Source organism: Chaetodon auriga, chromosome 10 (genome assembly GCF_051107435.1).
Source record: "Chaetodon auriga isolate fChaAug3 chromosome 10, fChaAug3.hap1, whole genome shotgun sequence".
Lineage (NCBI taxonomy): Eukaryota > Metazoa > Chordata > Actinopteri > Chaetodontiformes > Chaetodontidae > Chaetodon > Chaetodon auriga.
The window spans coordinates 18,942,706-18,955,187 of record NC_135083.1 but is presented as its reverse complement, the minus strand read 5'-3'; the positions used below and the strand labels follow the sequence as shown (position 1 = coordinate 18,955,187).

General features: G+C 42.3%; 1 protein-coding gene across 2 annotated transcripts in view; it reads left to right on the top strand.

The window, feature by feature from the left end:
- sema3h (sema domain, immunoglobulin domain (Ig), short basic domain, secreted, (semaphorin) 3H) overlaps positions 1-12,482 on the top strand; it is a 55,452-nt gene that overhangs the window by 12,645 nt on the left and 30,325 nt on the right. For both annotated transcript variants that reach the window (XM_076741313.1, XM_076741314.1), the window contains exons 2-3: positions 7,331-7,485; positions 11,775-11,837. In XM_076741313.1, coding sequence (XP_076597428.1) covers positions 7,331-7,485; positions 11,775-11,837 — 218 coding nt within the window. The remainder of the gene's footprint in view (positions 1-7,330; positions 7,486-11,774; positions 11,838-12,482) is intronic.

The following is a 12,482-nucleotide window of genomic DNA, read 5'->3' as shown; positions in this document are numbered from 1 at the left end:
ACACACACACACACACACACACACACACGTACACACACATACACCTATAGAATGCACAAACAGTAAATAAACAAAAAGAAGACACTCATGGAGCCTGACAGGCAGACATTTGTACTATTATAAAGGAGCCATTCATGCCCAGACATGATCAGTGTGTGCGTGTGCGTGCGTGCGTGTGTGTGTGTGTGTGTGTGTGTGTGTGTGTGTGTGTGTGTGTGTGTGTGTGTGTGTGTGTGTGTGTGTGTCTGCGTGCATGTGTCTGCGTGCATGTACCAGTAGGATTATGTCACAGCGTTTCTGTTCTTTTACGTCTTAACCTTTTCCGCCTTTGATTCCCAGTGACAGGAGTCAGAGGCCAATTGGCTTAGATCAGAGGTCACGACCCTCATTGACCCCGCTGTCAACGTGATGCTGATAAGAGTGGCTGCACTCAGCAGGCGTGTGCGTGCATGCGCGCGTGCGTGCATGTTTGTAAGTGTGGACGCAGGAAGTATACTTGGTCTTGCAGATCACAGCAGTTCCAAAAGCATAGGAAATGGTAACAAAATGTTTTTTAACATTTCACACGCATCACTTACTGTGCGGAGCTTGAATGTAGCATCAGACGACTGTTATGTCAAATCAAGCTAAATTCTTTGCTACGTCTTGTAGGAGTCAGCTACAACAATAATAAAAGTTAAAACAGCATTTTGCTATGAAAACTCATCACAAAGAGCTTTTCAGCTTTTCAACAGAATTTTGTTTTTCATTTGATGTATTGAACATCTGTATCATGGATACTGGCAGGAGCATAAAAGTCAGTGGATTGTAGATGTTATTTGTATGGTCTGAATAAATGCTAGAAAAATGACATGCTAGAGAAAAGACGAAGGAGTGATCAGTTCTGAAGAAATATTGCACATAAAAGTAATCAGTTATTCTTTGCCTCTTCATAAAATGTAATTATAGTCTTTACTTTTAAACCAGCTTTTCCCTCAATATAAAGTGCTCTCTGATATTTTTCTGATATTCTTTACTTTATGTCCTCCTCTCTGTGCTACATGACAACTCACTGTTTTTGGTATCAGATTGTTCTTCCAACTTTCAACACAATTTGAAGACATTTGGGAGCCGAGAGTCTTTAAAAAAAAAAAAATCAATTTTAATTCAGAGTGTCTGAAAAGGCTGCAGAGTTGGAGAACAGATTGCCTCTGGGTCGATAAAATCATCACAAACTGCCACAGATGAATGCTGAAAGTTTTGCACTTTGGCCCAGACTTCTCAAAGCCTTCATTCAGACGTTATTGTGGACTGTGAGGTGAATTGGCTGACCTTTCCTGACCGTGTTTGGTTAATAATGGTTGAAGCTTTAATTTCTTCTTGGCAGGTGTGTGTGTGTTCATATCCTGTTGAATGTTGGCAGTGACTGATAGCCAGGCTGTGCGGCGCAGATGATGCTTTTTGTATCCTGAAAGATCTGTAAATGTATGTGGTTGGTATGCATGAATGTGTGTGCGTGTGTGTGCCCACGCGTGCGTGAAAATGTGTGAGTGCTGCCATCAACTAAATGGCTTTGATGTTCTGGAAAAAAACGAAATTATTCCAAACTGCCCTCTGTCTTTCAGCCAAAGTGTTGTGCGTGTGTATGGGTGTGTGAGACACGGGGGGTAAGGGGGTGGGGGGCAGTGGTGAGAAGGCAAGGCCAAGAGACACCCCTCGACACACCACACACATCCCCTCACAAATTATGTCGGCATGGTTGCTGTTGCCAAGGCAACTGTCCCAAGAGTAAGGGTGGGGTGGGTGCAGCTGGTGTTTCACGACTGAGTCAGGGGTGGGTGGGTGTGTGTGTGTGTGTGTGTGTGTGTGTGTGTGTGTGTGTGTGTGTGTGTGTGTGTGTGTGTGTGTGTATGTGTGTGTGTGTGTGTGGAGAAAGAATGTGTTTTTTATCATAGTGAATAAGAGCCATTCAACATTGTGAGGTCAAGATGGGAGACTTTTGATTGGGGCAAAAATGTCCGAACAGTCTGTATAATGGTGTGTGCAGGATGAAGAAGGCAAAACATAGCTGTAACCAAATAGAGACTGGGATGGTTTGTGTGTGTGTGTGTGTGTGTGTGTGTGTGTGTGTGTGTGTGTGTGTGTGTGTGTGTGTGTGTGCGTGCGCTAATCTAAATTTGTTTCAATATTGAACATGTGCTGCTGACTCACCAATTGCACTCCTTTTCTATCTTTGCAAGTGTATACATCTGTCTCTGTGTGTGTGTGTGTGTGTGTGTGTGTGTGTGTGTGTGTGTGTGTGTGTGTGTGCGCGTTTACAAAGCCACTCTCGGTTCCCTCTTGCAGATCTGAGTGTCACCCTCCTTGCTATAATGCTGTCTTAATGCACTCCAAAGTGTCTGACCCAGTAGGATCTCGTGATGGCAACAGACGCTGAACGTCACTGGTGTTTTCACTACAAAAGCAGTTTCATAGTCAGTTAAGATGAGCTCTCCCCTTCATATTGAATTAAGCAAGGTCATGCTGTTCTTGGGGCACACGCACTGTAATTCAGATGAGTTGCTGGATGCTTGAGTAGGCAGAGCAAGGCATGAATTCCACCAGGGTTAGATTCCCTGTGAAGAGGGTCGGAGAAACGTTGCCTTTAAATGGAAGTCATGAGGTTGTAGTTTCAACATGAGAGGTTGAGTACAGGATATGTTGGAAATTCAAATAGTTTGTCCAGGAACAAAAACTGACATTGCCGTGTTGTGTTGTCAAAATAGCAATGAATGAGTTTGTGTTTGATGCAATTCAACATAATGTTAAGAAACAAGTTCAGTGAAGACACCAAAACCTAAGAAAGAAAAGTGTCAGCATGAGAATGTCACTTTACAGCACAAATCATTGACTTATAGCTGTCAGATCGGTTGTTATTGGAATGAGTTGTTTTCTACTCAAAGATCTAACCCATATACTCAAAGACCCATACATCTGTTACCAGAATGACATAGGACACGGCACACACACTTTCGCAGAAGACTTCATGTGCACCAAGTGTGAGGAGCAGAAGAATTCAAGGCAGTCTGCCTTGAAAAGGAGCAATAAATGTATGTCTTACAGATTAAAGACTGGACAAATGTGGACATCAAATAGGACTTTTGGCCGTATTTTAGATCAATGGTAGCTGAAATGGTGCATAATTTAGCTACATTGGTGAAAATGAATGTTAAGTTTTGACTTTTCTTTGTGAACTGTCCAGTGTTTCACATATGTGATGTGCTGCTGCTGCACAGGAACTGTCTGGAAGAAAATTCCAGTCAGTGAACTGTTTGAGCCTGAGGCCAGCTAAATGAAAAAAACCTGAACAAAACAAACAGAAAAATCACCATTCTGTTGATCTCGTTGTGCTGCGGATACACCCACTGGGATTAATGAAGCCAAGATCAGTGTGAAGCGAAACAATTTTACCTCTCTGAATATTAATACATACCCAGTGGCTAATAAGCGACATTTCCCACTGAGCTAAAGTTTAAGTTTGTACCATCTGCCTTTAGTGTGCAGAACTTTCCTCTCCTACTGGGACTGTCTCTCTGTTTCAGATTATCTCTCCATTTCCACTGCGTCATACCTTCTTCTCTCTTTTTCTTTCCTCATTTCCTCTCTGCTCATCCATCTCTTGTGTTATGCCTGACTGTCAGCATGTTGTGGTTCCTCTCATTGCTGTCTCCATCATCAGTCTCTCTTTCTCCCTCTTCCCCTTCTCAGCCTTTTTTCTCCATTAGTCTCTACCTTTCATTTTTCTCTTTTGTCAATTTTTTCTCCTGCTGTCTTGTTGCACAGTCACTCTGTCTTCCCTGCTCTCTCCCTCACCTGTCATTTGTCCAATTATCATTTTTTAACATCATATGATTTTTCCCTCACTCTCATCTCACCTTTTGCCTCTTTTTTTTTCCATTGGCCTTTCTCACCCCTCTCCTCCTCCTCAATCCACCTATATATCCGTCATTTTTCACTGTCATTACACCACCATTTCCCCCCATCTTCTTGGCTACTCTTCCCTTTCATCCTTCCCTTCTCACTTGCTACCGCTTCCTCCTCAATCTACTCATGTGCCCATCATTCCCCCACCCTGTCATCGCAACATGATTTTTTTTTTTTACAGGCGCTCTCTCCTCTACCCTCATCAACCGTCCCTGCCCAATCCCCACCTGTCTTTTCCCATCCCTCCTCTTCCCACTCATCCTCATCATCCATCAATTTTTATTAATTTTTCCATCAGGATTTCCTTCACTCTGCCGTCTCCTTTTGCTCTCATTCTCCCCGTCCTCTTCCCCTTCCTCCTCATTTGTCTATCATCGTGTCATGTGTTGACATTTTTCCTATTCTAATCTCGTAACTGTCTTCACCCATCCGACTGTTTTCATCTTGTTGTCACTTTGCCGTGTCATTTTTCTCATCTTCTCTCCCTGCCGCTCCTCTACACCGTCTCCTCCTCCCCCTCCTTTTTTTGACTTTATCCTCCTTTGTTATTTTACCCTCTCGCCACTTTGTGGTTTGTTTGCACAGGGAAAAACACAGACTGAAAGTGTTCAAAATGCAGTGCAGTCCAACGATCGAATTCAACAAATTCCTCTTTTTTTCTTTGTTTGGTCCAAAAGAAAAATGGACTGGCAGTGTTCGGTTTGGATCACATAATTACGAAGCAGCCAGGCACAGTCAACAAAAGTCACATGGGAACACAGCATGTAGCTTATTAATTGGGCAGACTTGTGGAGACCTTTCATCCCACCATGTCTGACATTTTGATGAGTTTTGATAGGGTCCAAACAAATCTGATTGAAGTTCCTGTAAATTCAGTTAAGAGTGACTGACTTTCCTGTACTCCCTTTGTCTGGTGCGAGTTAAACCCATTTAAACAGACTGAACTGGCTGGCTGAATATGTACACATATGGATGCAGCTGTGACTTCACACATAGGTTTCTGAAGACATGACTGCTTTCTGGCATACCTAGTTACTAGAGCGAGAAAATCCGTGTTTGTGGGACCGCGTGAAGCTGAAATGGGGTGAACAAGCACCACCGGCATTCCCTGAATATTAAAGCTTAGCTGAATATTACCGCTGATATCGAGAAGTTTCCAGATCAGGTGGTTCTCCACCTTGTTCTAGGGCTGCCCAAGGGTCTTCTTCTAGTTGGACATTCCCAGAGTGCCTTCACAGGGGAGATGCTGTTCAAATGCAACTGAGAAAGAGGGAAGGCTTTTCCCACTCACTTCAATACAATATAGAGCTTTTCTTGAACCAATATATTTCATCCATGAGCTGCTCATCTTCCCTTAACTCTTCTCAAACCATGTGTGTTTGTCTGTTTTTCTATTAATCCACCTGCCAACTAACATGATTTGTAGCATATAAAGAGCAGATACAGCAGTGTTGAAGGTATTCATTCATTACCTTTTTCTTAGATACCACGTCTGCTCCAGTGAGCCGTAGTTCAGATAATTGCCGTGTGTTCGGAGAGGCAATGCTGTTTGGGCAAAATTTTAAAAATAAGTGACATCCACAGCCAGCAGATTAGTTTTGATTGATAGATTTCTGTTTGTTGGGTTGTAGATGTGGGTGGGAAAAACAGAGGCACTATAATAAGAGTTGGTGTCTTTGATAAGTCCTCCAACAAAATAGTGCTGGCATTTCTGTTAAATTCAAACTTGAGAATGACTCAAATTGGCAAAACAGAAGACGTTCGACAAGTTCTAACTTTATCAGTTTGCAGTGAAACCTGATGGAGACAAACACATCAAAAGCCATGTCTGCACAAACACAAAGTAGATAGTTTTCATTTGCGGTTTTATATTTGATGTCGATCAGTGAATTTCCTGTACGCTCTTGACTTCACCATCATCTGTAATTCAGTGAAGTAAAGCTGCTGGGTCTGAATGATTGATTCTCCCCATGCTGTATGCTCTTCAGCTGTATGCTCAGATTCAGCTGCTTGAAGAAATATGTTTGAGAGGGAGAGGCTGAATGCCCACCACTTGAACAATCTAAAATTATACATGATCTCTCTATTTAATAAGAGTGAGCTGAGTTTGCTGCCGCAGTGAAAGATGATAAATCATTAATATCTCCTTTAAATCCTCCCATGAGTGACCCAATATTGTGTGCTAAAGCTACACGGGGCAACAGTGTATGTTAATTATAAGCTGTATTATCATCCCTTGTACAGGTATCCCATTTCTCCTTTGGGTCTGGTTTATACACTGTGATTGGAAAATGTACTCTTCTACCTCTCGTCCCCTTGGTATCATTTGGTACAAAGCATCGCAGAACGGCCAGGTTACTGAACAAGAGTAAGCTGTGTGCAGTTTGCCGACATTAATGGCCCAGTTTTCTAGGTTTTGAAGTTCAAAATGTTTTTTACAAGCTCTTTCTTCCTCTCACTGCTATTTAGAGCTGCCAATGTGTGAAGCCTTGCCTGGTGCTGCTTTAAAGCCTCGTGTATATGTTAATGCTTTTATCCCTGTGAGCAGATGCCAAGTCCAATGCACTTGGCAGTTAAAATATGAAAGTTAATACAAGACAGACGGACGTGCAGTGTCTTCATAGTTTACATGGTGCAATGGCGTTATCATCTAGAAAACATTTCATGTGCACGCTCGTTATCATCCGGTCTGTCTGGAGATGCAGCTCAGGTACAGCGTGTCTGTGGTTGTTCACAAAAGATACATCACACATTTTTTTTGTTTGACCCGTGTGTCCAGTGTGATAAGAGAAATGAAGCTGCAAGACAAAACAACTGACAGTCATGGCAGATACTGTAGGTGTGGGAAAGTTTGCGCCTTCGTCCAGTGTGTCAGTTATTTTGATTGTTTGTCAGTGAGAACAACAAAAGGGGGATGAATGGCCTCAAAAACTCTGTCACTTCAGGAAATATTTGCATTGAATGTATTTTTAATTTTTATTTTATTAGAGTGTTTTTGCGTTAATTGCTGTTTCTGATACCCATGCACCTCGGGAACAATCAAACTACTCTAACTTCCAGAATCGAACGTAGCATTTTTGTATTAACTTTGGGTTCAGATTAAACCCAGTAGATACTACATTTCACGAGCAGGTATTACAGGTGCTGTAATATGTATTTTTGTACCTGGGAGAAAGCCAAGGTAGCTGTTTTGACTGGTTTATTGTGTCCACACCGTCACCAATACGATGAGTAACAGCTTCGCCATTTTGCATAACCCAACATGTCATGTTAGTTTCTTCTGTATTTCCCCCAGATTCCTTTCACATTTTTCAAAACCAATCAAGCACTCTCCACTGATTTTAATCCCACACGTCTTCTCTTGCTATCTTTTTCTCATCCTTGTCAGAGCTGATCCAGAACGGCCGCCTGCTGACGCTGCCCCTAGTGGCGGGAGACCTGCACTCCCTGCTGCCTGACGAAGACGGGAGGCGTCTGTACGTCGCCATGAAAGATAACCTGCTGTCTACCAGTCTGGATGACATAACGCAGAACCCACGCAAGGTTAGAACCGAAGGCCATGCACACATTCACGTACCTTCTGGGGCAGGGTCCGATACCAACATACAGCAGAGACACACGTGGTTGCATGCATGAAGTACACACATGACCAACAGTCAGTTTGCAGCAAATTCCGATAACTGACATGTCAGGACTTTGATTGGACTAATTACTGATGAAATGAGGAAGAGAAGATCACACCCCACCAACTAACATGATCGCTTATCCATCTCTAATGCCTCACTGTTCTTACAGGAATACACATCTTGCTTTCTTCGTCCCTAATATTCTCTGTTTTACACCTTCATAGTGATTTTGTAAAGGGGATTATGGGATGTTCCACTGTCTCATCTTTCCACCTCATTACAACTTGGCTACCAGCCACTCAGTTTGATAAAGCATCCTCAAAATGTTGCCTTTTCAGTAGAAAGAGACTTGTTTTTGGCCTGATGCCAGGGGTCCCTACATGTAGAACTTAAGGCTGATATGCACTTAGAAAAAATGTGCCATTCGAAGAATCTGAAAGTACTGGAAAACTTCTTTGTTGCCTCATTTCTGTAATTTTCTGCAACGGACAAACAGATAGCAGCATAATAGCTTCCAGTCCGGCCTCACATTATTTTTCTGCACATTTCCCACATTCCTACTTCCACCGCCGTCCACATTTAGTGCTGAACTGGAGAGGCGCCTCTCCTGTTGGCAGCATCGGAGAGGTGATTTGGTTTTAGACAAGAACAGCTGAAATCACCTGCATTATGTGTTTTTGAATTACCAGAAAACACAGCTGCCTGTAAATTAAATATCTTATTTTTTGTAGCCTTTTTATTGATTTCTTGTGCCTCTGAGTGCTTTTGTACAATATGGCTTCTCTGACGCTTCTTAATCAAGTTTTTTTCCAGTGCATAACAACATTTTAAGAACCAGGATGTTGACATTACATCAGTGATATGAAGCTTAAAACCCTGCGGCAGTGCCCTGTTCTCTCTGCCCTCCCTTGATCCAGCTGGTCAAGTTCCCACCCCGACACGTGTCACTTATCCTTATGAGGCTGAGCTAATATTGATGTTGACACACACTAAATCCCTGCAATGTTACAGCCAAGTGATATCAAAACATGTCCAACATCAGTCTAAACAATACTCATACTCATAGGAGCCCAAACCAAGATTTGCAGCGGGAAACAAAGCAACTTTTAGGGACTTAAAATATGGGTGGAAATCAGTTAAAACCAATCTGCGTCTTTCAAAAAATAAATCAACACTGACATGAGATATAAGATATTCAGTCCATCATCTCAGACACAGCCCACGCAGCCCACCACCTCTTCACACTTTTCCCCTCTGGCAGATCATATGGAACTATACATGCACACACCACAACACTGCAAAACAGCTCCTTCCCCAAAGCTGTCAAATTGTTAAACATGACCTAACAACCCCCTCCAACCTCCCCCTGCAGCACACACATACACAAATGCACACATATGCACATGGCACACACTCCCGATTAGTCAACTTTCTTGAATCTTGAATCTGTTCAAGTTTTCTTAGAGCGTCAGGTTTCGTGCTGCACCTTTAAAATGATATCCAGACAGACATGTTCACGGTTTGCCAGTCAGTCTGGTTAAGTTCAGGGTCACAGCAAGGACAGCGACAATGCTGCCTTCATAACTCTGCCCTGCCGGATCAAATCAATACCCCCATCTGTCAGACGTACGTAGTTATCAGAGAGCCAAACAGGTAGGCAAGCAGACAAACAGCCAGTGAAACAGACAGACGGCAGTCAAACTGGCCAGCCACCCACTCAGCCAGGCAGTCAGCCAACAAAAGGATAGATAGTCATAGTCAACTCATAACTCAGCTCCATACTGGCTGTAAAGTTAGACATGTGTACATACGGTATTTATAGTCTGTTTATACTGTTCCAGCTCATGTGCAGTTTTTTCCTTGTGGTGTTAAAACCACTCTGTGCCATATTCTCTACATTTCTGTTTATCTTCTCTGCTACTGACACCCAGAGCTTCAGTGCAGCCTGAGTCCAAGTTATTCCTACTTTTTCACATCTTTTCTTTTAACCACTTTGAGCTCGCACACACTTACATATATTTCTGCAGTCCTATTGGCTTAATAAAACTGGCGCAGAGAGATGGACACGCAACCAGTTCCTCTACTCAATCCCAGTTCAGGGCAGAGAGCCGAACATGACGCTGTCGCCTTCACTCGCATTTTTTCTTTGATCAGGCCAGAAACCCTCAAGACATTCCTTCTGTGTGAGTCTACAGCTGGAGGCCAACATTACACAAAGGGTCACCAAGGGTTTGAGTGTGTGTTTTTGGCTTTTTGTTGCATATTTGTTCTTTATTCAGTCTCACCACTTCTGTTGTTTCCATTCTGGTATTCTCTAGCAAATTATTGAAATGCATCATTTGTTAACATCGACTTTTTTCCTTATTTGATTTGTATAGTATACTTTTTCCCCACAAAGACCAGCATTCTGGTAAGTTGAATGACTTGACAACCAGCACGCTGTTCACAGAGGCGTAAATTTCCATTAAAAGTCAGTACCTGGTGAGAATCCTCTAGCGGTGGTCCATGTTCCTGTCAGTGTGTGGTATTTGGAGATAAGGAGGGACGTGGTCTCTAATCTAATCTGATCATCTCGGCTCTGCACCGGGCTCTGCGGGAGTGACTGCACCGGGGAGTGATTACTGGATAGACGGAAGAAATTGTTTCCTGAAAGCACCATCGTTTGTCATTAATCATTTTCAAGGAGTTGGTGTCACATTTTCTAGACTCAAACAAATTGTGACTTGTAGGGCAAAAAAATCCCCAGAGTTTTTCCTGTTGTTCTGAGGGCCGCCGTGCATGCACTGATGTGCACGGAGGTGTCTTATTCCTTTCACTATCAGTGATCTTTGTTAGAGTTTAGAGGTCAGAGTTTTTTATCTGGCTATGCCACTTTTCATTTTGAATTCATGTGAACTAAAACAAACACAAGTTAAGTTCCTGCATTTTCTTCGGTTATGCAGTTTGTGTGGTATGTAGAGATAAGTGAGGGCGATCACTTATCGTATCCATTCCATCTCTGCTTCACCATCCTGGTCTCTGAGGGAATGGCTGACTCAGGGAAATATTTAGATTAGTCATATAGCTGCCATTTGACACTAAGCCTCACCTCCGTCTGTGTGTCTCTGTCACTCGTGTTTTCTCTGCCTCTATTATTTTTCCATCTTATTGTCTTGGCATGAAGGCAGCGGAAGAATCCCTGTTTTTGGAGTGTTTTCATCATACACTGATTAATACACACATTATACACACAAACAATGCAGTGTAATCATCCATGTTCTCATTAAATGTACGTTTTTCCATGGGTGATTATCTTACCTGAACCCAGGATGAACTAAAATTTTACAAAAAAAAAAGAAAGTGGATAAACACGATGCCTTTACAAAAGACATAAATCTCCTTAAATGTCCTTGTCTGCCCCTGAGCCACAGTTGGAAAAACCTCAGTCTTACTTATTTGATGTCCGTTCCTTGTCTCATTTCTGCATTGCAGATGTTAAAATAATATTATTTTGGAGCAGTGTCATTTGTTTTCTTATTTGGCAGTGATGCACATGACAAAGAGCCTATATGAAGGAAATTATATTAATATAAAGTGCAGTGAAATGACCTGTGAGCTGGCTGATGTCAGAAAAAGACATGAAGTCGGCTTCTGTGTGGCCAAACCGTCAAGCCGCAACAAATTGATCAACGTTTTTGCTTCCGAGCCAGAGTGCTGTCATTCCAACATAATACACACAAAATATGATTCTCCCGCGATTAGATAGCATCCTAACCATGCCGCAGTCAGCAGTAGTTTACTGCAGCGACAAAACAACTGGCACAAATCAAATTAGTCTAATAGTATTAAAAACTAATACGTGCAGTGTAACCAGAGGTGTACAATAGCTAAAGATGCTGTAGTCACAGCCAAACAGTAGATTAGATTTGTCATGTTGCCACCATCACTGCTGCTCTGACAGCTTGGCTCATCATCAGGACTTCCATTTGGTTTTCATTTTCTCCTCCCTGACGCTGCCTCACAAGAGGTATTAAAATCTTCCCCTTCTCCTCCTTCCTTCTTTCATCTAGATTAGTCACGTTTTGCTGACTCGCTTACTCGTAAAGCACCTGCCAAATGCCGAAAGCCTTTTATCGGAAATTTAGTGTGAGTAATAAAAACGTTTTTTAAAATCTTAATCTCTCTCTCTTTGTTTTTTTTTTTTCCTCTCTCTCTCTCTCTCTGCAGCTGTACTGGTCAGCCAGTCCAGACCGTGTCCAAGAATGTCTCATGGCTGGGAAGGATCCAGAGGTGATTCAGCACACACTCACAGATACACACACACACAAACTCACTGGATTGCATAAGCAAAGCAACACATATTACAGGAACTCCTGTGAGTTGCTGTGAATGCAGATACTTGATTTTAAAGTCACACGAGGAAGGAAATACAGTGACCCAAAATCCAACAGTGAAACGATCAGTGGCTTACAGGTCAGGTCGTATCAGCTTTTATCATCCTTTCATCCTGCCCGCACTAATATACCACCACACAAGACACTGTGTAAAGAGTTACACAACAATAAAGCAAGACAGTTGCATGATAGATTACAATCTGGAGCGGAACTGAAGTTGAATGAATCTCATTCATTTGGGAACAATAAACAAACAAGAGAGCTCTGATGCTGGCAAGGATATCAAGATCGAGGTTAGCTAGATTTATTCAGACAGCAGAGTGACAGTACAGGTCAGAATGGACACGCTTTGACAGGGAAGACAACAAAAATAGGAGCGTCATGTGTTTTGCTTGTAAAAACTCATGTAGTGTGGGACAAGTCTCTCTTCTGAATGAGAAACAAGCAGGTTATGTTTATGAAGATGTTATTTCAGTAAAATTCATCTTAACTCCTATTGTAATTGCTTGTCCAGCAATTTAACCCCGAGCTTATATGTGCA